This window comes from Scleropages formosus, chromosome 3, assembly GCF_900964775.1.
Source record: "Scleropages formosus chromosome 3, fSclFor1.1, whole genome shotgun sequence".
NCBI lineage: Eukaryota > Metazoa > Chordata > Actinopteri > Osteoglossiformes > Osteoglossidae > Scleropages > Scleropages formosus.
Window position 1 is genome coordinate 34,425,310 of NC_041808.1, and position 27,697 is coordinate 34,453,006.

At 45.1% G+C, this 27,697-nt stretch overlaps 1 protein-coding gene across 1 annotated transcript; it reads right to left on the reverse strand.

Annotated features, from left to right (window-relative positions):
* LOC108922531 (transmembrane protein 235-like) lies at positions 1-26,609 on the reverse strand. Its single transcript, XM_018732720.2, has 4 exons — positions 26,438-26,609; positions 17,835-17,915; positions 16,075-16,212; positions 1-391 (listed from the first exon to the last, which is right to left on the reverse strand). The coding sequence occupies exons 1-4, from the start codon at positions 26,607-26,609 to the stop codon at positions 144-146; spliced, it is 639 nt and encodes a 212-aa protein (XP_018588236.1). The 3' UTR covers positions 1-143.
* Positions 26,610-27,697: the final 1,088 nt, after the last annotated feature.

Genomic DNA, 27,697 nt, shown 5'->3' on the forward strand with positions numbered 1-27,697 from the left:
GAAACTTGCTGATTTCCAGTAATGATGCTGTTGTTCATGAGGTGATCATGGAGGTTGGATTGACGATACAGGAACGTGAGAGGCTGGATGCACTGCAACAAAGCTTAATTTTTCATGACCCAGGAACCCGGGTCGACGTGGCTCTAGGTCAGGGAGCCTGCAGCAGGACTGGGTACACCACCATGGTCCACATGTGTCATTCTGGATGCCAGAAACAGCAGCAAACCTGTGGCGACTTGCAGGCTGAAGGCCAGCCAGGCCACACCCAGCGACCAGCCATAAGACACATGGACATGGGCAAGCTGCTCTGTTCCGATTAGGCGTTCCAGCTCTTCCAAGGCCTGCTGTGAGTAGCTGATGTAGACACTCACCCCAGATAATGTCAGCAGGCCTAGAAAGAACACAAAGAAGTTACATCAAGCTTTGAGCTCCATAGCTTCATAGTCACTGCTTTAAAGGGTGACAACGTGCTCATCTTTCACTGTTTTACATGGGTGACATGGTATACATGAGTGCCTATCTAACCTGATGTACACAATAACTTGCAAATATCATAAAATTGCCATTGACCACAAAACTGGTAACAGCTGTGTTATTAATTGTAAATAGCAGTGTAGAAACTGTCATATTTCAAAAATCTAAAAAGTGTTTTTTAAATATTTTAGCAGGAACTTCATTAAGAAGGTGCTGCAAGAGAATGGAAGGCTTATTGAAGCCTTTGACTTAAGTGTGTATTGGTTCTACTCTTGGAGTGTTTCAGCAGCCCTTGGCGCTGAACAACCCACTCTGCCTTCTTTGTCAACTGAAAGACATTTTACCTAAGGGAGCCTTAATCATGGGAAAAGACTCCCACATCTGTGAATGTCCATTACAGTAGATGAGTGAATTGACACACTGGGTGAAAGCAAGCCTGCAGATGGCAAAAAGCTACAGCCAGGCCATTTGAGACAACTTGTGAAATGCAGACTGGAGGCAAAAAAAAGATAAATTATGCATGCAGCTTCAGTAAGACTTCATATTTAAGAGAAAGGTACACATTTTGCGTGCACCTTTGAATTTGACCCCAACAAGCAACTGATTTCCTTAAGCAATTTAAACACTATTCATGGGAAGTAGCCCTCTTCCCATCAGTTTTAACTTACTTCCTGAGCTTGCTTGCTATTGCCACTGTTTGAGCCAATCTTCAATTACAGTGACTGCTGTCACAAAAAATAATTTAGAGTTTCTACTATAATTTGGTAAGAAAAGCTGAAAGCAAGGGAGTCAAAAAGTATAGAGGACTTAATTTGGTTTGGCTCAACAAGTGTACAGTAGACAATATCTCTGTACAAAGTAGAACATGTTGTATAAACATTTATAACTTCAATCTTTTCAGACACTCACCAAAAGAAGCTTCAGAATGACAAATTCTACCTTCAGCATCTAACAGTGTGGCTCTGTTACTTTTCAAAGGCATTTATTCAAAGGTGCTTTTCTAAAAGCACCTTTTCTTAAAGCATTTCTAAAAGCACCTCCGCGAACCGCCACCTTACCGAGGTGGAGGGGTTTGAGTGCCTGAATGATCTCAGGAGCTATGTTGCCTGGGGCTATATGCCCCTGGTAGGGTCTCCCAAGGCAAACAGGTCCTGGGTGACAGACGAGACAAAGCGCGGTTCAAAACCCCCTTATGACCATAAAATCAAGGTTCTTGTTTACACCGCCCGGTATGGGGTCACCGGGGCCCCACCCTGGAGCCAGGCCTGGGGGGGGGGCTCGCATGCGAGCGCCTGGTGGCCAGGTCTATGCCCACGGAGCCTGGCCGGGCTCATCCCGAAGCCATGACGTGGAACCGCTCTTCGGTGGGCTCACCACCTGCCGGAGAGACCGTAAGGGGCCGGTGCATTGTGATTTGGGTGGTGGTCGGGGCCGAGTGCCTGGCCGACCCAAACCTCGGGCGCCAACTCTGGTTTTTGGGACTTGGAATGTCACCTCACTGGCAGGGAAGGAGCCTGAGCTAGTGCAGGAGGTTGAGAGATACCGTCTAGATATAGTCGGCACACTTCCACTCACAGCTTGGGTTCTGGAACCACTCTCCTCGATCGAGGGTGGACTCTCCACTATTCTGGCATTGCCCAGGGTGAGAGGCGGCGGGCGGGTGTGGGCTCATTAATAGCCCCCCAGTTCAGCCGCCATGTGTTGGAGTCTACCCCGGTGAATGAGAGGGTCGTCTCCCTACGCCTTCGGGTCAGGGAACGGTCTCTTACTGTTGTTTGTGCTTATGCGTCTAGCGGCAGTGTAGAGTACCCGGCCTTTTTAGAGTCCTTGGGGGGCGTGCTGGAAAGCGCTCCCACTGGGGACTCTGTCGTTCTACTGGGGGACTTTAACGCCCACGTGGGCAGCGACAGTGACACCTGGAGGGGCGTGATTGGGAGGAACGGCCTCCCTGATCTGAACCCGAGCGGTGAGTTGTTATTGGATTTCTGTGCTAGTCACGGTTTGTCCATAACGAACACCATGTTCATGCATAAGGGTGTCCATCAGTGCACTTGGCACCAGGACACCCTAGGTCGGAGGTCGATGATCGACTTTGTAGTCGTTTCTTCTGATCTTCGGCCATATGTCTTGGACACTCGGGTGAAGAGAGGGGCTGAGCTGTCAACTGATCACCACCTGGTGGTGAGTTGGATTCGATGGCGGGGGAAAAAGCTGGACAGACCTGGCAGGCCCAAACGCATAGTGAGGGTCTGTTGGGAACGTTTGGCGGAGGCCCCTGTCAGAGAGGTCTTCAACTCCCACCTCCGACAGAGCTTCAACCAGGTCCCGAGGGAGACTGGGGACATTGAGTCCGAATGGACTATGTTCCACACCTCCATTGTCGGGGCGGCGGTTCGGAGCTGCGGCCATAAAGTCTCCGGTGCCTGTCGCGGCGGCAATCCCCGAACACGGTGGTGGACACCGGAGGTAAGGGATGCCGTCAAGCTGAAGAAGGAGTTCTATCGGGCCTGGCTGGCTCATAGGACTCCTGAAGCAGCTGATGGGTACCGGCGGACCAGACAGAGCGCGGCTCTGGCAGTCGCCGCGGCAAAAACTCGGGCCTGGGAGGAGTTCGGCGAGGCCATGGAGGAAGACTTTCGGTCGGCCTCAAAGAGATTCTGGCAAACCATCCGGCGACTCAGAAGGGGGAAGCAGTGTTCCGCCAACACTGTTTACAGTGGAAGTGGTGCGCTGCTGACCTCAACTGAGGATGTCCTCAGGTGGTGGAAGGAGTACTTTGAGGATCTCCTCAATCCCTCCGAGACGCCTTCCGTAGAGGAAGCTGAGGCCGGGGACTTGGAGGGGGACTCGTCCATTACCCTGGCTGAAGTTGCTGAGGTAGTCAAAAAACTCCTCGGTGGCAAGGCTCCGGGGGTGGATGAGATCCGCCCCGAGTTTCTCAAGTCTCTGGATGTTGTGGGGCTGTCTTGGCTGACACGCCTCTGCAGCATCGCGTGGAGTTCGGGGACGGTGCCTCTGGACTGGCAGACCGGGGTGGTGGTCCCTCTTTTTAAGAAGGGGGACCAGAGATTGTGTTCCAGCTATAGAGGGATCACACTCCTTAGCCTCCCTGGGAAAGTCTATGCCGGGGTACTGGAGAGGAGAATCCGACTGATAGTCGAACCTCGGATCCAGGAGGAGCAATGCGGTTTTCGCCCTGGCCGTGGAACACTGGACCAGCTCTATACCCTCACTAGGGTGCTGGAGGGTTCGTGGGAGTTTGCCCAACCAGTCCATATGTGTTTTGTGGACCTGGAGAAGGCATTCGATCATGTCCCTCGTGGCATCCTGTGGGAGATGCTTCGGGATTATGGGGTTCGGGGCTCGCTGTTACGGGCTGTTCGTTCCCTGTATGACCGGAGCAGGAGCTTAGTTCGCATTGCCGGCAGTAAGTCAGACCTGTTCCCGGTGCATGTTGGACTCCGCCAGGGCTGCCCTTTGTCACCGATTCTGTTCATTATCTTCATGGACAGAATTTCTAGGCGCAGCCAGGGAACGGAGGGTGTCCGTTCTGGTGGCTGCGGGATCTCGTCTCTGCTTTTCGCGGACGATGTGGTCCTGTTGGCTTCATCGAATCAAGACTTACAGCGTGCACTGGAGAGGTTTGCAGCCAAGTGCGAAGCGGCGGGGATGAGAATCAGCACCTCCAAATCCGAGGCCATGGTTCTCAGTCGGAAAAAGGTGGATTGCCCCCTCCGGGTTAGGGGGGAGTTGCTCCCTCAAGTGGAGGAGTTTAAGTATCTCGGGGTCTTGTTCACGAGTGAGGGAAAAATGGAGCGGCAGGTTGACAGACGGATTGGTGCGGCGTCCGCAGTAATGCGGTCGTTGTACCGGTCTGTTGTGGTGAAGAAGGAGCTGAGTCGTAAGACGAAGCTCTCAATTTACCGGTCAATCTACGTTCCTACCCTCACTTATGGTCATGAACTCTGGATCATGACCGAAAGAATGAGATCGCAGATACAAGCGGCAGAAATGAGTTTCCTCCGCAGGGTGGCTGGGCGCACCCTTAGAGATAGGGTGAGGAGCTCAGTCACCCAGGAGGAGCTTGGAGTAGAGCCGCTGCTCCTCCGCATCGAGAGGAGCCAGTTGAGGTGGCTCGGGCATCTGTTCCGGATGCCTCCTGGATGCCTCCCTGGGGAGGTGTTCCGGGCTTGTCCCACTGGGAGGAGGCCTCAGGGCAGACCCAGGACACGTTGGAGAGACTATGTCTCCCGGCTGGCCTGGGAACGCCTTGGGGTTCCCCCAGAGGAACTGGAGGAGGTGTGCGGGGAGAGGGAAGTCTGGAGGACTCTGCTCGGACTGCTGCCCCCGCGACCCGGCCCCGGATAAAAGCGGATGAAGATGGATGGATGGATGGATGGATGGATGCTTTTCTAAAATTTCTTTGGACTGAATAGAGCACTTTCAGACATAAAGTCACCTTTCATTCAGTTTCAGTTCAGTTTCATTAAACTCACTTCACGAAGACAAACTCCTGTTACAATCAAGAATAATGTGAATAGTGTTAAGTTCCATTTTCAGTCATCTTTATGATAATAAATATCCCACAAAAATCTAATCCATGTGCACATATTGTGCCGTGTTTGATAATACAGTCCAATTTTCAAACTTCTGTTCACAAACACTAAGCACTCTACTCAAATTCATGCAAATGTATGGCAAAACTATCTGAATGTAGTCCTTTTAGAATGATGATGTCACTTAAAGCAGCAATTATGTTCCTTATTTACTTGTGGGTAACATGGTGAGTCGTTCCAATTCCCTTACATTCCTAATAATGTATTTAACCATACTTACTTCTGATAATTATATATATAATATATATCTACGTGGGGGGGCGCGGTGGCGCAGTGGCGCAGTGGGTTGGACCAGGTCCTGCTCTCTGGTGGGTCTGGGGTTTGAGTCCCGCTTGGGGTGCCTTGCGGCAGACTGGCGTCCTGTCCTGGGTGGGTCCCCTCCCTTTCCGGCCTTACGCCCTGTGTTACCGGGTAGGCTCCGGTTCCCCGCGGCCCTGTATGAGATGAGCGGTTCCGAAAATGTGTGTGTGTGTGTGTGTGTGTGTGTGTGTGTGTGTGTGTGTGTGTGTGTGTGTGTGTGTTCACGTGTGTAAATAAATACATATACATATATACATATATTGATTGCTGCCTTTCACACGGGAGACCAGGGTTCAAATCCTGGTCATGGCCTACCTCCAGTAAGGGGTCCTTAGGCAAGACCTCCTTATGCTTGGCTCTGCCTACCTTGGATATGAGAGTGAAACAAACAAAGATACTGGCTCAGATTAACCAGGGGAACCAGGACATACTGATGATAAGTGAGCTACTGGAACTAGAACAAGGTATGCATGGACAAGAGAGGAGAATAGGGAACTGTTGGAATGCTACTACACAAGTAACCCCAGTGAAAGGGGTTACATGAAGAGGATGTGGGACCTATGGATACTTCGAAACCCAACATCAAGACTAATGCCTAAACAACTAGTAGCTCAGTGTTCCAACAACCGCAAGAAACAACTGCTATCACAACTAGAGATTGATGAGGTACAGCACAAATGTTATGGCAAGGGGGACCCAGGACAGGTCAGGGGGGAGATATCATCATCCCCACACTCTGAGCTTGGGTACCAAGCCCCAAGAACAATGAGCCCTTGTAAGCTGAATGCAAGAGCAGCTGACCTAAAAGATAAGATCATGGCTAAGAAGGACACCTAGAGCTCCTGTGGCTGATTACCAAGACCAAGTGAAGTACCTACTGAAAGTCTACTAGAAGATGTGAATGCAGCACTATGAATAATCCCTACTGTGACCATCACTGAGACCAACCAGCTGATGTACAACACAGCAACAGTGATCCTTGAGATGCTTGGATACAAGATGAATAAGAAGCAGTATCTTCCATGGAAAAGAAGGCTAGAGGCCAAGATCAAGGCAGCACGAAGGGAAGTTAGCCAGCTATCGGAACTGCAGAAAGGCGTGAAGACCCTGCCTAAGAAATATGCCATAACCAAGTGGCTGGCATAGTCTACAGGAACATCTGTGCTGAGTATGGGCTGGAAGTCCCAAGGGTGGTTGAGAATGACCAAGCTAGCACAAAGGGAAGCAGGCCTATAGCTTACAGACTTTAACTTTAACACTAAGGGAAAAAAAAGTGCCCTAGGGAGTCATGGCAAGGGGACTAGAGAAGCAAGAGAGATCCAGAGAGATATAAATTCTGATTATATATTTAATTATATATTCTGACGGGAGACTTCAATGCAAAACCTGGGGAAGATAATACTGGATATGAGGAAGTGATGGGGACAGACTGGCAGACCTTTGTGCTTTGAATGAGTTGGTAATCGTGGTACACAGAAGTGAACAAAATTGTCAAGATGAGCATCAGAGCCGACAAACAGAGCTACACTGCTACAGCAGAAGCAGAAGAGGCAGCTAAGAATAGAAATATGAAAGATTGGTACAACTCCATCAAGAAACTAGCAGGAAATCTCAAAAGGTTGGAAAAACCCTATGATTGCAGGAGAGACTGATTGTCTCAAAGAGATTCCATGACTGGAGGGAGCTGGGGATGGTTTCTATAACTGATTGCCTTCAGGTGCTTAATAGGAGTCAGCTGCTGGCTGTGGTGCAGACTTGGTTGTAAGAGTGTTCCCCCCTCCCCTGATGGGTGGCTCCTGCCGCCCTGCAACTCCTGGCAGGGGGGTGCCCTCTGGGTCTGGGAGCTGGTCGATCTGGGTGGTCCTGATGGAAGTCGGCGATGAGGGAAGGGTCCGGAATGTCACGCAATGGAACCCAGCTGCGTTCCTCAGGACCATATCCCTCCCAGTCGACTAGGTAGTACAAGCCCTCACATTGGCACTTGGAGCAAGCGCAGGTTGTAGGCCGAGCCCTATCAACCTGCAGCAGGGGAGGTGGAGCAGACCCCTGAGAAGCATGTAAAAGGGAGGAACAGTAGGGCTTGAGGTGAGATACATGAAATGAGGGACAGATGTTCAAGTGGGGAGCAGTTGCAGCCTGTAGGTCACCGGATTGACTTTGTGGATGACCTTGAAAGGACCTATAAACTGGGGACTGAATTTCTTGGAAGGAAGCCAGAACCTGATGTCCTTAGTGGACAACCATACCTGTTGGTCGGGCCTGAAGGTGAGAGCATGTTGAAGTTTGTCTGCTTGGTGTTTGTAGCGCAAAGTGTTCTGGCAGAGATGGTCTTGTACCTTCTGCCACACCTCTTCACTGTCGCGGAACCATTCGTCAATGGTGGGAACGTAGCAGGAACCCAGATACCATGGGAACAGAGGGGGCTGGTAGCCCAGGATGCGCTGGAAAGGAGACAATCCTGTGGATGTATGGGACAGTGAGCTGTGGGCATACTCGGCCCAAGGCAGGAAACGAGACCACTGATACTTTTTCTGGCTACTGTAGCTGTAGAAGAACCGACCCAAGTCCTGGTTTAACCACTCCACCTGGCCATTTGCCTGGGGATGATACCCTGAGGTTAGGCTGACTGATACCCCAAGCTTATGCCAAAAGGCCTTCCACAATCTGGAGGAGAACTGGGGGCCCTGATCCGACACTATATCCTCCGGGACACCGAACAGGTAAAACACCTGATGAAATAAAGTCTTAGCCATATCCAGTGCTATCGGGAGTCATGGCAAGGGGACTAGGTAGCATGCCTTGTAAAAGCGATCGATTAAGACCATGATGACTATGTTTGTTACCTTTGGAAGAGGGCAGGTCATTCAAGAAGATCACGGCAGCATGAGACCAGGGCCTGGAGGGCACTGGGAGTGGCTCCAACAATCCAGTGAGCTTCTCGTTTGGGGTTTTGGGCTGGGCGTCAACACATCAGGCCTCCACATGTTCTTGAACGTCCTCTTGGATGGACGGCCATCAGAACTTACCTTGCAACAGGGAGGGGGGCCAACAGCTACCTGGGTGCCCTGCAGAAGGTGAATCATGCCCCCACTGGAGCAACAGTGCCCTCAACCATGCTGGGACATATTCTTTGCCAGGCGTCCTGTCAGCTGTGCCTGGATCCTCCTGCCTGGCTGTCTGTAGCTCCTCCAGGAACTGCCACAGTACCGGGGCGATGAAGCAGGTGGCAGGCAGCACCGGTTCGGGAGAAGCTGGGTCCGGGTCTTTGTCGAGGATCCTGGGCAAGGCACCCGCCTTTGTGTTCTTGATTTCCAGCTGGTATGACATGGGAAACCTGAAGCATGTGAAGAACAGTGCCCAGCGGGCTTGGTGCGGGTTAAGTCAGCGGGCTGTCCATAGGTATTCTAAGTTCTTGTGGTCAGTGAGAACCAGGAACAGGTCAGTGGCCCCCTCCAGCTAATGCCACTATTCCTCGAAGGCCAGTTTGATAGCTAGGAGTTCCTGGTTGCCAATATCATAGTCCTGCTTAGCGGGTGAAAGCTTACGTGAAAAATTATTTCAGGGGAAGAGTTTCAGAGGGGTCCCTTGTCTTGAGCCCAATTCTGACTAAAGAGGGGTCAACTTCCACCACAAATGGAAGTGTGGGGTCAGGATGTTTCAGTAACAGAGTGGTGGGGACGCGCTCTTTCAGGACCCGGGAGGCTTCGATTGCTTCAGGGGACCAAGCCAGCTGGGTTCCTTTGCCCTGCAACAGGGACATGAGGGGGGCAGCTCTGAAACTAAAACCCCGACTGAACCAATAATAGAAATTAGCAACCCCAGAAAGCGTTGCAGAGTCTTTACTGCAGTTGGCTGAGGCCAATTCGAGATGACCTGCACCTTCTTTGGGTCCATGGCAACCCCTTCGGGGCTCAGGATGAACTCAAGAAAAGAAACCTGTGTCTGGTGGAAAAGACACTTCTCCCCTTTCACAAAGAGGTTACTCTCCAAAAAACGCTGCAGCATCAGCTGGACCTGCTGAATGTGCTGCTCCCTTGTGTTACGCATCTATTTAAGAATTCTCACAATACATGATTAACAAACGATTGAAAGACCAAGGGCACATTAGGAAGACCGAAAGGCATTACTGTATACTCATACTGGTCCAGCGAAGTGCTAAATGCCATCTTCCACTCATCCCCTTCTCTTATTCGTATCAGATTATATGTGCTTCACAGGTCAAGTTTGGTGAAAATGCATGCCCTGTGGACCTGCTCCAGTGCCACTGTGATGAGGGGCAAAGGATTAAGTCTGTGGGGCATTGCGGTACCCAAGCTACAAGCTTCCCAGTGCTCCATGGTAAAACTGGGTAGTGTCAGGCCAGCCATGTGTATCCCAAAATCACCAGGTTAGCGGACGATTCTATAAGAAAAAAATATGTTTTCCTGGTGATAAACCCTGATAAGCAAACAAAGGGCTCAGTCTGTGTGGTCACCATCCCAGATCCCAATAGTTGCCCACTGAGTGTGGTGATCCATAACATAACGTCACATTTCTGGATAGGAATGCTCTGTGCTTCAGCAAACATGATATCCATAAAGCAATCAGCAGCCCCAGAGTCTACAAAGGCCTGGGCAGATAGCCGGTTTGTCCCCTAAGACAAAGTGACTGGCACAAACAGTTGAACGGTGGGCTGGGGGGTCACTCACCTTCTGTCCAGGATGCTGGTCTTTGAGTGGCAGCCGAAAGGGACAGGTTGCTCGGAGGTGTTTGGGCTGCTGCAGTACATGCACAGCCCTTCCTGACACTGACGCTGCCTCTCCTCCGTGGTCAAACGTCCATCCGGGATTCCCGGGGACTACAAAAAGGGCGAGACACCACAGGAGCTTACTGGGTCCACTGTGTTCGTTCCATGGCCAGAGTGTCGAGCAGTACTGCGTTCTTTATGAACTTGTTCCCAGTAGGCGAGCTCAGCTTGAATCCGGGGGTTCAATCCAGTGTGAAAACTGGCCAGGAGGGCTGTAGGGTTCCACTCACTCTCGGCTGCCAGCATGAGGAACTCCTGGGCATACGCCACCATCAATCTGTTGCCCTGCTGGATCTTCATTAGACCATCATTGGCAGTCTTTCCGTAGAACGGGTGGTCAAAAACCGCCTCAGTCTTTTGAAGTGCTCGTAGGTGGTGGGAGTGCGTTTTTTCCAGATGGCGGTGGCCCATCGTAGTGCAGGACCAATCAGTAGGGATACAAGGTAGGTTACCTTGCTGTGGGGTTATACATGTGGCAGGCTGGCGAAGATTAGCTCACACTGTAGGGGAAACCCCTGGCATTTCTCGGGAACGCCGTCGTACCATAGCGGTAAAACCAGTCGGGGGTCCGTCACCTGGACAACTATGGAGGACACCAGCTGGGGAGCGGTGGGAAGGAGCTGGGGATAGTTTTTATAGCTGACTGCTTCAATTGCCTTTAGGTGCTTAATTGGAGTCAGGTGCTACTGGTTGTGGTGCTGGCGTAGTCATGACAGGGAAGAAATACGAAAAGCTATCAGACAGCAGAAGAATGACAAGGCTGCAGAACCTGAAAACATCCCAGCAGAAGCCCAGAAGGCAGATATAGACACTACGGTAGAGATGCTCTACCCGATGTTTGAGAATATCTGGACAGATGAAGAAGTACCAGCAGACTGGAAGGAAGGATACCTGGTGAAGATTCCAAAGAAAGGAGACCTCAGCAACTGCGACAATAACTGAGGAATAACTCATCTGTCCGAACCTGGGAAAGTGTTGAACAGAATCATCCTGAATAGACTGAAAGACCAAGTGGATGCCCAACTTAAAGACCAACATGCTGGATTCCGTAAGGACAGATCTTGCACGGACCAAATCGCAACATTGTGCATCATAGCTGAGCAATCGATTGAGTGGAACTCCTTTCTCTACATCAGCTTCATTGATGATGAAAAGGCGTTTGACAGTATGGACAGGAGGACCCTGTGGAAGCTACTTCGACGCTATGGGGTGCTGGATAAACTTGTAAAGATTATCAACAGGTCGTATGAAAGGATGACCTGTAGAGTGATCCACGGAGGACAGCTCACAGATGCCTTTACATTCAGAACTAGAGTTTATCATGGGTGCCTGCTCTTGCCTTTCCCTTTCTTACTGGTAATTGACTGGATAATGAAGTCATCCACAAATCAGATAAGGGCAGGAACACAGTGGACACCCTTCACACAGCTCGAGGACCTAGGTTTTGCTGATGACTTGGGGCTGCTTTCTCACATCTGGCAACAAATGCAGTAAAAGTCAAACAAATCCACAAGGGCAAAACAAAGGTTCTGAAGCTCAGCAACACAATTACAGATAAAATCAATTTAGAAGGGACAATTCTGGAAGAGGTAGACTTCTTCACCTACCTTGGCAGTGTTATTGACAAGGAGGGTGGGACAGACACAGATGTGTGGGTTTCAAAACAATTAGCACTCCACATGAAAGTCAGGATTTTCAACTCAAATATGAAGTCTGTTCTTTTGTGTGGGGCTGAAAGCTGGAGAACAACAATGGCCATTATGAAAAAAGTTCAAACCTTTATAAATACCTGTCTGTAATACGCCGAGGTGGCCCAGGAAGGGGGCAGAGACGGGGGCAAAGTAGCCACAGCAGGGGCTAATTATGTTCCCTATTTCTTCCCCTGCACCCGACAGTAGGAGAGAGAGACGGAGGAGGAGAGCCACAGCTGAGCGGCAGGAGACCACTTGAGAGTGAGCACAACCCCGAGCACAACCCCGAGCACAACCTCGAGCACAACCCCGACCCTGAGCCCGTGGACGACGCCATTGGGACCGGGTCAAAACTCCTGCCTACCCCTTTCCGGTTCCCCCTTTCCCCTCCCTTGCCTTCTCCCTGACGGGGGAGTAAAATAAACCCGCCATCACAGATGAGCACTGCACCTGTGTTGTCCCGTCTTGTCTGTTGCACTTTCTTAGAAGAATACTCTGGATTCGCTGGCCAGAAACCATTAGCAGCACAGAACTTTGGGAAAGAATGAACTAAAATGGAATTCAGGAGGAAATACTGAAAAGAAAACGGAGTTGGATTGGCCACATAAACAAACCGAAAACCAGCATCACAAGACAGGCACTGACTTGGAACCCCAAGGGAAAGGAAAAAAGGGAATGACCATGGAAAACCTGGCATAGAGATCTTGAAGCTGACACCAGGATGCTGGGATACACCTGGAGCCAGACAGAGAAGAAAGCACAGGACAGAGATGTCTTGTTGGGGGCCTTTGCCCCAGCAGGAGTGGAAGGCATAAATAATAAAAAAAAGTTATTTTCATTCTGTAGCCGAAAGCACACTCTTCAAGCATGTGGAGAATCTAGGCCAAAGTTACATGCTAACAGGCACAGAAGTAAATGCAGGATGTTCATTTGGCACTTGATGGAGCCCGGTCCTTGACATTAAGGTTTTCTTTGTCTTGCGTCAGAAATGCATTAAGGGCATTTCTATTGCAAGTGAGTTGAGGTTCCTGGGCAGACCAAATATGGAGGTTCCAAAACAGCAGAGGGTATTGAAATGTTTCCTTCAGTCTGAAAAGACAGTGACTATTGTTATGTCCGCAATCCGTGAAGCAACCAGGTCCGCACGAGGTTCAGTGGAACAGAACACGACAACTTTATTTCTACACACTCAGCACACACAAGCGCAATGCACATGCGCCGATGCCTCGGCGCTGCAGTATGTTTATGCATACACAACAACTACACATTGTAATGAGTTACTAAGTTGCTCCTGGTGCCTCTGCTCCAACTTCTGTGGGTTGTGTGGCCAAAGCCCATGCCAAATTAGACTGCTGCAGAACTGGGGCAGTTCACTGGTACTACGTCCCACGTGGAAACATGAGGATTGCTCCTATGCTGAGGAGTATGATCCCCTAGCCACAGCACCAGATGGTTTCCTGAGGAGGTAGTTGTGGTCGAGTAGATTGGCTGCTTGGCAGCACAACTTGTACTCTATTAAATACATAAAATTTTCAGTTGTTTTGGATAAACACTAAATCATAACAGTAAGTGACAGTAAGTACACTTTGATGCTCTGCAGGGGGTGAAAGAACTGCCATCACTAATGGGAACAGAACGTTTATCAACTCCCTGCACTGTGCTTTCTGAGAGCTGAATCCTCCCTGTACTGCTGTCATCTGCTGATAAAATGGCTTCTTTTTAAGGGGAGAACTATATTTTTTCTTCCGAAACACATGCAATGCACTACTGTCTGCAAGCTAATGAAGATCCACAGGGTCTGAGAGGGTCACGAACAAACAAACTGTAGAGCAAGGTGGGTGTATGAGTGGTGCTAGGCAACTAGCAGCAATAGAAAGTGGTTCTCATTTACAATGTGACCAGTGGAATATCTTCCTGTCTCCGTGTCTCTGTTCTCTTCCATGACTCTGTCCAGGGCTGGAGTGGAACTCACTTCCACCCTAGGAGTTACATTCTACATGTCAGCTTTTAGTAGGACTGATAACTGAACAGTGAAACACTGTCAGAACTAATGTAGCTGTCACGGCACCAAACACTGACCAAAGACACTATTCCAAGTGACTAAATAAGAATGTCTGAAAAATAAATTAATACTAATGAAAAGTCAGTTCATTATAAACCATTTTAATTTATGGAAACAATAACCTGTCGAGTCTTATATCACACCTTAGCTCACATTGCGTCCCAGGAAAATCTTGACCAATAAAGCCTTTTGTGGTGGTCTCCTCAGTAGGTCACTGATCTCTGCCACCTTTTTCTCTGTTGTCATGAGAATGAATGTTTCTAAGTGCCAGTTGGAGAGATAGAGGTTCTTATTGTTCTTTACAGAGTTGAGAGTAGACAATTAGTAAACGTATTAATACATCAATCCAAACATATTAGGACACGCAAGAACAAAAATAGTTTATTTAAAAACAACTCATTTCAATTCTAATTCCTTTTTGAAATGATGAAATAAGAGGGCTTAATGTATGTAATTTGACTGACTTTACAGCATGTGTCATTTCCATTTGCACTTTTGATGACACTGAACTAAAAATGTCCTATTCTGCTATTATGGAATGATAGAACAAAATATTGCTTTACACTAGCAGTGTACCAATAAACTGCATCCTATGGCTATGTTGTATTAAAATATTTGCCCAGTATCCTGAGCAATCAGCATTTGCTAACTCTGAAAAACACATGCGTGATTTTCTTTGGGTGGTTATGAAAGCGATTAACCCCTGCTTTCTTTGTCGTCACTCAGGAGAAACACTGAAACTTTGTCCACAGTGAGATAGATTCAAACCCAAACTCAAGCAAGCAGCCCAGGAGCCAAAAGACACCGGTGTTAGAAGCTGCACAACTATTAATGGAAATAAAACCGACCGCTGCGTTTTTCCGCAAAAACAATAAACTAGCACAGTCCATAGATGGGCACCAGTGCAAAACACAGATAACATGATTTTCCATTGACTGCCATATTTTTGAAGATTTAGCACAGGGAACATAAGCTGTGTGCAATATTTCACAGTGCACAACTGCTGTGCCTTGTCCATCTTTAACTTGGAATATACTCATCATTTTGTAGCATTCTAACGCATCTTCATGCAGTGGGTTTTTCCTTTTAATCCTGACTTTTCATCACTACCTTTCTATTCACTTCATTCCACTGCAGTCCTCAGTCTTTTTTTTCGGATGTTGTAAGTTTTAATGATTGTTTTTAGTTGTATGTTACAGCCAGCATTGGCGTTGCAGATACAGCTTAAAGTTTTAAACAACCCATTCAATACAGATTTAGAGTTCCAAAGAGATGAACAGAAAACACCACAGACCAAAAAGTTTAACGTATAACATTCAGTCTTTAACATATCCATCAACTGTGAAACACGCCCTAAAATATGAAAAGTTGGTATTCCACCATGTGACTATTACCTGACCAATCAGAATTCAAGTCTGTTGCTCAGGTCAGATGGTTATAGTGGCCAGTAAGTTCTCAGTCTGTTTGGTCAAAGCCTCACCACTCAATGGGAAAAGTCCTGCCTCTTTCAGGGACCACTCCAGTATTGCCTCTCGCTTAGGTGTCTTTTGGATCTGTCCTCATCTTGGTATCACTCCAAAAGGAGAAAGACCAGGTGAAGACCCACTGAACAATTTTGTATGCTTTGCTTTGGATTTGCTTCTTTAGAACCTGTCAGACCTTTTACCTATAACAGATTAGCTGCTTTTCAAAAGCAAATAAAAAATCCATTGTTTACTGGGTTTAATACTATAATTGCTCATTAGACCCTCTTGGTTGCTTTACATCTTTTTTACATTTTCCACTCAATTTCTTTTATGGTCATTGTAGCATAACCATAATTTTGATGATATTTAGCCCTCTGGCACCATATTTTCCAGGGTCATTGAGTTCTCCTGTTTTATTCAAGGGTGTTAAAATTATTGCTCCATAGCAGTCGCCTTTGAAGACCCAGTGTCAAGATGCATATGTGCAGGCAGGCATGGAGAGAAAACAAAAGCGCATGCAAAAGAAAAGAGTACATTTCATAGGAACCCAATTCCCTTGTGTCATCAGAACCCCACTAGAAGGGCAAGGTTAAAAAGCCCTCTAGCTGGAGCGTCAGACCACACAGCATTGCCAGATGTACAGGGTCATTTCAGGGTGCCCCTTTGGACCATCACTTACTGCAGAGGAGGAAGTAAGAGGCGGTGCCTGAGAGCAAGGACTTGCTGCGGGCCAGAGAGCTGACGAGGCCACAAATCCACCCAAACACCAAGAGCACCAGGGTAAGCGGAAGCAGCACTACAACCACCTTGTGCAAGTCTGCAGGGAGCAATGAAGAACACAGTCAGTCATAAGCATGGTGACAGTTTGTGTGAGGAGGACCTCAGATGCAGAGGCCATCAGGTGGTGTGGTGGCTATGTATTCTGACAGTTGCTGGTTCATATCTCAAGAGGGTTATTGTACCATATGACAAGTGCTTAACCTGAGTTTCTTATATGTTATATACTGTGAATAACGATGTTAAAATAGCAAAAACTTACTAATGATACTGGCCAACAGCGCAACAAATATACACAGCAGTCAAGGTAGGATTTAAAAGTAAGCAATCACCTAGGTATATTGAACTCTGGGGGCACTAAATTGTATAGCAAAATTTGAAAAATAAATTTTAATTGTGGAAAAACTAGTAAAAACCTTGTTTAATAGTAAAGAAACACACACACACACACACACACACACATCTTCAGAACCACTTGTCCCATACGGGGTCACGGGGAACCGGAGCCTAACCCGGCAACTCAGGGCGTAAGGCTGGAGGGGGAGGGGACACACCCAGGACGGGACGCCAGTCCGTCGCAAGGCACCCCAAGCGGGACTCGAACCCCAGACCCACCGGAGAGCAGGACTGTGGTCCAACCCACTGCGCCACCGCACCCCCTGATCCTAGTAAAGAAACAGTTTTCTTAAAAAAATTGAAGATCTGCTGTTCCATATCTTAGAAATGCTGCAGCTTTGTTGGCAAGATTTTATATGAAACAAACTCTCAGTTTGTACAGTAAATGGTATGTTCATATTAGTATACTTCAGTCTTGAAAATAAGTTTAGTTTTCAGTCTGTTTTCAAAATATAACTTTGAATTCTGTGCATATGTAATGTTCCTGTGTTATAAATAATTACATTCAAAATAACATTTTATTTGTAAATTCAAATTTTATTTTCCCTTCATAATCTGAAACAAAAGTAATTTCTATAGTATGGCAAAGTGTATTTTTTATTCATTCAAAGATAGAACTCTAATGGGTGCCGGATTTATTCTTGCCTTACTGTGCCAAAAAACCCAAGTGCCAGCACTGAAAACCATACAGACAAGAACAGATACACGAATTGCTCTTCTACTGCCGTCTTCTTCTACTTTTCAGCTGTTTCAAAACAATTTCTCTGAATTTCAGGAAACTAATTAATGAAGCCAGGCTCTGATTAAAAATTCTTCACATGCACTTACAGAAAATTTACTAGAACATCCAATTAGCTGCTGGCAGATGTTCCTCAACCATCTTTTGTGAGAATACATTTAAATGATTTCTTTTTATAATCTGAATATCCTTTGTGACTACAATATGCTGGCAGCTAACTACGTATTCTGTGTGATTTGCTGGACTGCAAATGATGCCTCAAGAAATGTAACTCTGCCAAAGACATCATAAAAGACATGAGGGCAGTAGGTAGCTCAGTGGTTGTTGGCACCCAAGTGAAACCCTGCAGCAGTACCCTTGAGGATAGTACTTCACCTGAATTGCTTTTTTAAAAGAAATAAAGTTAAACTAGCAAAACTGTACTACTACTACTACTACTACTACTACTACTACTACTACTAATAATAATAATAATAATAATAATAATAATAATAATAATAATAAATACATGATATGGCTGTACTCACTTAGCAGATGTCTCTCCGGCTCTGTGTAATTTGTGGTGTCCACAAGGAAAGAATGGATGAAATAGGAACTGGCATTTTTACCTGGAAAGAAATGGACAATGAATCAATCCAACCAACGAGGCTTCTCAGTGAGAAAACCTGGTAACTAGAGTGAGGGGGTGGGTAGACCATGGGCCCATGGGCTACATTAAGATAATTTTGCACCACAAAACTGTAGTATTAACAGATGCCAGTGCTGTAGCACTGCAGTGAAATCTACTCTTCTCTAAGTTTGTGCTGGCAGAGGAGTTTCAGAAGGTACCTCTTAATGTCCCTCGTGCCAATGGTAAGCACCAGGGTGGGGACAAAATAGAGGCTGAAAAAGCATTAAATGTAAATGTGTGCTGTAGTGAAGTCCAGAGCTGTTATTTGTTCTGGCTAGAGATATTGCTTTTTAGTGCATATCAGACATCATGATTGTTATTTAAAAGGGATCTCTTCTAATTTCCAGAGAGTTTTTTGAATAGTGTAGCAATAAATTGTCAATGAAACGAACACATTTTCTGCTGCCAAGCAAGTGTGGTGGAGACACAATGGTAAAGTAAAAAGAATGTTGAATAATTTGCTCTGAATGTTAAAACATTGATAAAGAGAAACCTGCCAGATGGAAAACTTGACAAATGTCATAGCAACATGTTTTTTCCAGGTGACCGTACAGCACCGATAACCTCTGATTTTTCAGCAGATTTCACCTTCGTTTCAATCACAGCAGAGGTGAGAGAGACCACAGCAATCTTGCTGAAGAAAATTATTTCACACTCCACAACTACAGACTTGTCAGTTGCATGACTAATCAGGCAGTAACACGAGTGTTAAGAAACCACCATGAACCCAGTGGGGGGGAATAATTATGAATCAGGAAAACCAGATGACAAACTTTGACAGATCATTTACCTTAGCCGCTGCTGTACGACCATATTATCTGACATGTGCGAAGTACAAACCTTGGGAAGACTTGAAAAATGGTCTCCTTAGGGGTAAACACTTCACACCAGACTAGACACGCCTTTTACATCTCAGGCCCCTGAGGGAAGTGGGATATACTGTTTTTTTGCTCTATCTCAACTCTTTGCTATCCTGATGTAGGTACCTGGAAGGAAACTAACCCTCTATTTCAGGTGTAAGCGAAGAACTAATTAAAGTGTATTCTGTGAAACCTGTGGGGCAGCATCCATTTGAAGACCCGATTTTGTGCATCCAAGCATTAGACACATTCAGAGAGTAGTAGCCATGTATGGAATTGTTCATTGTGAAAGCAATACTTACTAAATAGAGCCAGACATGCTAATGTCTTCAGCTCCCCAATGAAACCATCTTATGCCTTCTTTCAGTTACCCTATCATCCAGACTGAACTTTCACTAATGCATTAAGGGGCGGTTTTTAGTAACAATTACACGATAAACTTAAATATTACCTGCTCACACATGGACCATAGATCAATACATACTCTAAGTATATTAGTGATTAAGGACATGGAATTGTAAATAAAAGCTGCTGTATGAATAACTGGACAGTTCCTACACATGGACTCATAACAAAGGGGAAGGGGAGGATGTCTACTAGTGTTCAGGCTACACTTAATTTTCCACAATATTTGTGTATAATTTCAAGTACTATTGCCAAAAACTATATAATTGTCTTTTTTTCGATAGAACCCTTCCTGTTGGCAACAAAGTGACGCAAACTCATTTGACAGATAAATTCCTATTAAAGCAGAATAATAATCAAGCTAAAGCAAAATCTACAGATGCTAGTAAGTAACAGATGAAACATCAAAATATATCCTGATCGGGGGTTACACTCACCCTACCATTTCGCAATGTTGCCAAACAAAAGTGGCTCACTGTTTTAACACATTCAAAGTCATTTCATGCTAAGGTTGGGTTGGTTTACTGTTTTCTCCTACGAGTCTCTCTGCACTGAATTAAGATGTACTATTTAAATAATGATGTAAACCATATTAACAGAATCTAAAAGTGACACACATGGGACAGAAATAAGCAAAAACTTAAAAAAAATGTATTTCATAAAAGCAGATCAATTTCAAAGAATTATGGTATACTGTGAGAAGTCCCGTCCGGAGTGCGTCCCTCTCCCCCAGACTTGTGTCCTGTGTTGCCGGGTTAGGCTCTGGTTTGCCACAACCTTGCTTGGGACAAGCAGTTGTAGACATTGTGTGTGTGTGTGTGTGTGTGTGTGTGTGTGTGTGTGTGTGTGTGTGTGTGTGTGTGTCTGTGTGAGAAATGTAGAATGTATAATCAAAATTCTAGCATGTAAAAGCAAACCTTGATGAATTTGTCACTGGCACTGGTTTAAGAATGGCTTAACAGAAAAAAGTTAAAATGAAAGGGAACACGACACTTTTTCAAAGGTCATTTCATTCTGAAAAAAGATGAATGGAGAGCAATAGAATTTACTTTCAAATAAATACTGAAGCCATAAAAATGTATGAAAATGTGTCTGAGGGCCTAGACTAGCAAACGGAAGCCTGTCTGCTGTCAGCTGCATGCACATAAGTCAAGAAGTAAACACAATTATAATTTGCTTAGAAATCAAAAGGTCATGTAAGGTCGGGTATTGTAAACAGTCTGATAAGATTTATAATGTTATTGTAGCTGGCCCTCCAAGGCAGCCTAATGTGTTTCTTACTGATTTCTGAAATGTATGTAGGAGGCAGTAAGGGGCGACTGACAGCAGTTTTAGCGACACTGCATTGCAATTCAAAAACCCAGATTCAAATTACTGGTACTGCTGTCCTGCCCTTGAACAAATTACTTACCTTGGGTTCCACTAGTGAAAAATGGGTAACTCAGTATACTGATCTAATATTGTAAGCCATTTTGGAGAAAGGAGCCCGTTAAATGAATTATATAAAAATGTACCTTTATGGATGTTCCCTCATTAACATACACACACACTTTCCGAACCACCTGTCCTATACAGGGTCGCAGGGAACCGGAGCCTAACCCAGCAACTCAGGACGTAAGGCTGGAGGGGGAGGGGACACACCCAGGACGGGACGCCAGTCTGTCACAGGGCACCCCAAGCGGGACTCGAACCCTAGACCCCCTGGAGAGCAGGACCCAGTCCAACCCACTGCACCACCGCACCCCCACCTCATTAACATACTGTATGTATATTTTATAAGGAGTTTTTCCACAGTGGATACTTTTCCCACAAATTTAATGGAAAAGTATCTGCTCAGAAGCTAAAATATTTTTCTAATTTTTAATCCTACAGGGCACCTATCAAAAACAACTGAAAAGCAAAATTTTTCAGATGTGTGCCACTGTTATTGCTACAGAAAGGTTTACTTGGAACTAGTACATCCTTTTAAACTCAATATAAATAGAATGTGGCTAAAAATTCTAACTTCAGGACAGTTGAGCCAGAGCTTGATTATGCTGAGAATAGGATATTCAATCAGTAATCCCCAGCTGTTGTTGTACAGCTAAACATTGTTTGTGGTAAATATCCTTCATATACATTTAGAGGGGTGTTTCTTACTTGTGGGACAAAGAGAAATTGACTCAGTTTTGCCTGTAAAAAATTTGGTGGCAAACTTGCTGTTCTTGCTTTCAAATCCACCTTTCAGTAACCCTTGGGAAGTGTGTGTATGTGCTTGACTGCAAACTCTGAACAAGCAGCCCCAACACTTTCTTCATTTTCTACTTTAAGGGCATTAAGTAGGAAAAGGGTAATGTTGACCAGTACCCAACATTCCTCATGAAAACCCTGGCTTACACCTGCATATAGCAGCACTTGGGTGTTACAGTATTTACAGTGACTTGTTTATTATATAACTTGCATAACATGAACACAGTGACATATACCTCTTGCTAGGGTATCAGTTACAGCTGATACACAAGCACTGAGCCCTTCAAAGCCTTATAACTGTAACACTCCAATATTAGACATTTACTTTCCTCTGTGCTACTTCAACCATTTAATTCAACTCAAACTCTGGAATGTACGCTGACTACAATGTAAGACATTATTCTCAAGGTAATATAGGGTTCAACTGCAATTTACAGTTAAATTTGCATTCACTCATTTAGCAGATGCTTTTCTCCAAAGCGACACATTTCTGAGAACAATACAGGTACTAGGGTTGCAGGGTGCAACAAACACAGTGGAAAAGAGAACAACTTATGTTAATGTTGACTTCCTTATGTGTCATCCTTCCTCTCTCATCATAACCTCTCCATTTCCCATAACATCAGCACCAGACCCCTCCACTCATCTCCCATTACTTGACCCCCCTAGGCCAACAGCAGTGGGCCATCCCTTCAGGAAGAACTAAAGAAAACTGCTTATGTACTTGTTGGAGGATCAGAGGACTCAGATAGCATTACTAAATCCAGGATGAACCCATCAGGAGCCCTTGTATTGTTGGAGGAGCCCAGACCCGCCAGCTAACCTCCTCTGCCTCAACTTGTGAACAATTCCCCAACACCCTTCTCATACATGTTTCACTACATAACATTCATGTTTACTCACTTAGCAGATGCTTTTCTCCAAAGCGACATACATCTCAGAACAATACAACAGTGCATTACATCAACAGAAGGATGCATACACGTGATTCTTGAGTATAGTAAGTTTGTCTCATACCATGGTATAAACCAGTATACCTTACACAAGTGGCTGCATAAAGTTTTTTTAACAGAGAATGTAGTACACATTTATGGAGCACATAGGACATTAAGTCAGAAGGGAGTTTGAAAGAGATGTGTTTTAAGACCCTTCTTAAATGTTGGGAGAGATTCAGATGTTCTGAATGAGAGAGGGAGGTCATTCTGCCACACTGGAGCCAGAATTGGAAACCTTTGTGCTTTTGATTTTGGACCTCTTATGAGTGGGACCACAAAATGGACAGAGGTAGAGGAACATAGCAGTCTGGTTGGGGTGAAGTTAATGATCAGGTCTTGTAGATATTGAGGAGCAGATCCTTTGATGGTCTTGTAGGCCATAACCAGAGTCCTGAATTTGATATAGCAGTTATAGGAAGCCAACAGAGAGATGAAGAAGAAGATGGGGGACACATGGGAACATTTTGGTAGGTCAAAGACAATTCGTACAGCAGCGTTCTGTATTAGGTGGAGAAGCTTGATGGCGGAGGCTGGAAGAAGGCACAGGAAGGCGTTGCACTAGTCCAGGCAGGATATAACCATGACCTGGACCAGGAGCTGCATAGAGTTAGTTGTGAGATAAGGAATGCAGATGTTATGCAGAATATATCTGGAGGACCAGGTTGTTGCTTTTACAGTCATACCTTGGTACTTGACTGCTTTGAAACTCATCGAATTTGGTACTCGACGCATTTTGACGCAAAAATTTTGTCCTGGTCCTCGTCGTTTGTTTGGTACTCGACGCGCAAGCTAGAACTTGTCGGTGTCAGTTGCCTCGTGACTCACTACCCTTTCCAGTCAAAACAAAGGGTCACGCATTAGTCATGCGGTAGCTCTTGCCCTGTGCACATCCCCTTGTGGTCTTATCTTAGCTTCTGTGGTCATTTTGTGTATTTTTGTGCTTTTTTTCTCATCATGGGTCCTAAGAAAATGAGCAGTGATAGCGCTGAGTAGAAAAGAAAATTACTTCGCACCACCATTGAGCAAAAGAAAGAAATAATAGGCCAATATGAGAGCGGTATTCCCATTGGTGCAAGTTGAAAAAAGGCATAAAAGAGAAAGAACACCTGAAGTGCAAGTGCCCGATGTTCTATTGGAGGGGGACTCTCCTTCCAAGCAACATTCCATGTAACCTCTCCTCCTCACCACTCTCCTCCCACCATCCAATTAGGCCATGGACCCTTCTCAGTACAGGTAAAGTGAAGTTTTTATTTTATTTAATCTAAGTATTTATAAATTTTTAGGTTTATTTTTCATGTAAAGTAATGATATACAACCCTATCTTTTTACATATTGCCTTAAAAATGTGCATTGTCTTTGGTTTGGGAACACATTAAATTTCTTTACATTATTCCTTATGGGAAAAATTTGTTTGGTACTCGTCGTTTTTGGTACTCGTCGCGCCTCCCGGAACCAATTAACGACGAGTACCAAGGTACCACTGTATATGGCAAGAGAAAGACAGACTTGAGTTGATAATTACTTCCAGGCTCTTAGCTGATAAGGTAGGTGAAATGAGTGAGTTGTCCAGATTGATAGAGAATTCTGAACAGAAGGACAGACCAGCAGGGAGGTGAAGGATCTCTGTTTTGGAGAGGTTAAGTTGTAGGTGGTGATCACACATCCAGACAGAGATGGCCAAGAGGCAGGCAGTGATGCATGAGGAAATATTGGTAGCTCTGGAGGAAAATGAGAGCAGAGAGAATCTGTGGAAGGTGATGACAGGGAAAAGTGAAATGCTGTAGATGGAGAAGAGTAGGGGGCCCAGAACTGATCCCTGTGGAGCAGTCAAGGTAGGTGATCCTTAAGAAGAGGATTGTGGTAAAGTAGCCTGGAGTTTGAACTTCAACTATTAATATTAAAATTCAGTATTTAACATTTATTTTTTTCTTAAAAAAAAAATATTACCCAGTTGTATAAATGAGTAATTGTAAGTGGCTTAACATTGTAAGTCACGTTGGAGAAAAGCAGCAGCTAAATGAATAAATGTAATGTTAAATGTGATGTTAATGTATCAAACTATTTAATATCTTCAAGTCACCACTCTGTACCTGAAATATAAGTAAAGCCAAATAAATATTTTCCTTTGGACATGTGGTAATGTGCTGAATTTCATTTTTAAATAAATTAAAGATTTAATACATGTAAATTTTACTAAATGGACAACGTTGTCATCTCCACAGCTGTGGGTATTGTCCAAATTTAGCGTATTCTCCAGCCTAAAAACTGGTCTATGAAGTGAGTTGATGGGTTTACAGTGGTCATTTGCAAGTGTGTGTGAGTGTACGGCTGTGGTATGGGAAATTGTCCAAACTAAGTGTGTCCAACAAGACTCCCAGGACTGAGTCCAGAACACCAGAACCATAAATAAATGGCAATAAACTTAAAAAGTTTGAGAAATTCATCTGTTTGATTTCTATTTCAGACAAATGCTGTTTTCTTCCAAAGAATGCAGGGACCAAGCAGAGCATTTGGTGTTTTTTTTTGGATAACTGAGTACAAGAAAGATCACTCTGTCACTGTCATTACTCTTGATAGTGTAGGTTGTTATGAAATATATCACACAATGAAAACTAAAGCGGTTAAGTGGAAAAGGAGACGACATAAAAAAGATATTAACTGTACCATGTTCTCAATACCTTAACAGTTTTCAACAGCACCTTTATTCCTCTTGAATAGTCACTGTTAGAAAGAAAAAAACCATCATGCGGAGATAATACAGAAATAATAACATTTTCAGTAAAGGCAATATCGTGTTTACCCACCTTCAGGCTTTCCTCTGCTTATTTTTGTACATTTTATAAAATAATACAAGGACTCGCACAGAAATATACCCACAATTTTTCGTGATTAACCCTTTCAAAGCCAGAAGTTTACCCGCTCTGTCACGAGTTCCGTCTATTTGTGTTGTAGCGAATAACGCTTTGTGTTAATAAATAACGGGCTCTACAATTTGCCTCCACATCATAAGTAACGAGCCCGGAAGAGGTTCTGCTCCAGTAGTGAAGCTTAGTGTAAATCTGCCTGACTATTATTAATTGCTTGTGTTTTTGACACCCCAGTCACTACACTCTTGTCTCATATGAATTATTACATGATTAATTACACGCTGCATAAGATGAAACACAACTGGACTTGGTCGGAATTTTAAGTTTGTGTAATAGTTACTTTATTATAGTCAAGCTGATGATTAAAATGACAATGTTAAGAAATATTAGTGTTTACTCTCAATAGAATTTCATATGGTGGATGTTAAACCATTTTTGATTCGATTGACGGTGCCTAATTGATACATTCATATTCTCAAAAGCTGCTGGCTGAGAACTAGTTTGTGTTTTGTTTTATGCATTTAGGCAAAAGTGTTTTAAGGTTTATTTTTTCATAGACTTTTCTTTACGTTCCACACACTGGGAACCCTTTGATCAGACGCATCAAATGAGTAGAGAATAATAAATCATGTATGATACGACAATGATGCTCTAAAACTACCCCTCTACAATTGCAGAAGTAAACTGGTTTCCTCTGTTGTCCTAATACTCTCTAAACACAGAAGCTCATCACAACATTGAACATAATTAACCGAATTGGCTCCATTCTCCAAAAATTAATTTTTTAATTGTTCAAAATAGTCCGAGATCTATCCGTGCTCTTTTTTTCATGCGTTTCCACCAACCACGCGACCTTGCAAGGGGGAAGTTTTCCTCCAAAATTACCGCTAAAGCGAACGGAGTGAGTGAAACAGACAGTCCGCGGACGGAGCGAAGATTAGCGATATAATATAGAACGGGCAGTTTTCCCGCGTGGATACGAAACTGTCCAGCGTATTGACTCCCGTCTTGCCTCAAATTTCTTAAGAATAAACCCGCACGGGAAAAATAAGGCAGAGGTTGGAAATGCACCTTATCCGCCTATGAGGGAAGTCAAATCCATACCTTCGTATATTCGCCACAGTCCGGAGTGAGAATCCAGGTCTTCCGAGTGTGTGCAGTTCGCTTTGTCCACTTCAATGATGTACCAGTAATCGCTTCCGATCGCTGCGGCTAAGAAGCAAAAGCTGAGCAGTGCGGTCGCTCCGGCTGAAGAAATCACTATGCCGAAGTTCATTTCTTCTTCTTCTTCTTCTTCTTCTTCTTCTTCTTCTTCTTCTTCTTCTTCCCTCCGACCTGCCTACCGGGCGAGAGAGGAATCCCTGCGGAAAGCATCCCTCCCGGGCAGCGGCGTGCCGCACACCCTGCTGCACCTACCCGTTTCCTACAGCTCACTGGAACATTTTATTTTAACAGCTGCGGAGGTCGAACACAGAAAACAGAAACAAAATCCAAAACACAGAAAATGTCTTTGTTGTAATTATTTATTGTAAAACGTGTTCCAGTCGATACCTCATCCCCCCGCCAGTGCAAAACACAGTGGATGGTGCGTGGAAACGGACCCGCGGGTGATGCTCGTGGCGCAAAGAAAGTTGACAATTTATTTACCATGTTTACTATGAGACCTGGCACTTGGACCCTTCAGACATTCTCTGCACGGTGAGACAAATAACACACACAGTGGTGTGAAATCAGAAGAAATGTAACTGGTCCTCCGCATGTTCCCCTAATAATTGACTGATCATTTCTGATTATCATGTATCTCAGGTAAACAGCACGGGCCGCACTGCAAAACTGGCCATTTAACACACTACCGTGTAACTAAAATCTTCTAAAAAAATAAAATAGTCAGTGAGCGTATGCTATTTATTATTTTGAAAGTTTCTCTTCACATGTCATTAAATTGAAGAGGTGACGTCACTAGGATCGCAGCCACCTCCCCCTCCCGTACAATATTGTAGCTAAAACACCAGAAAATTTGACAAAATCAGCGATTATGTAAAAACACCAGCAGCGACGAAAACAACAGCGTGCACTTGTAGCGCGTGCAGACGAAACCACGTGATTCGAAGCGTCACTGTAATTGGGTAATAATGAGAGCTCTGAGCGGAGTACATTGGAAGGTTAAAATAGCAAACTAGTGTAGCACCAGAACAACTGCTTCCCTTTGTTTTTAACGTGTGTTGAATATTTACCGCAATCTTTATATTCTTTGAAGCAATATTCTTCACACTTTAAGAAATAACTCTCATAAATCAGCCTTCAGAGGGCTGGGCGGCACAGTCGGTGGCACAGCGAGTAGTGCTGCTGTCTCACGCAGCACCT

Bases quoted from the DNA above. Each gene is read 5' to 3' on its own strand.
- LOC108922531 (XM_018732720.2), bottom strand. From the start codon at position 26,609: ATGAACTTCGGCATAGTGATTTCTTCAGCCGGAGCGACCGCACTGCTC. The intron at 17,916-26,437 runs GTATGGATTTGA...ATTTCTTTCCAG, and splicing joins ACTGTGGCGAATATACGAAG to GTAAAAATGCCAGTTCCTAT. The intron at 392-16,074 runs GTAAGTGATGGT...TGTTCTTTCTAG, and splicing joins CTCTTACTTCCTCCTCTGCA to GCCTGCTGACATTATCTGGG.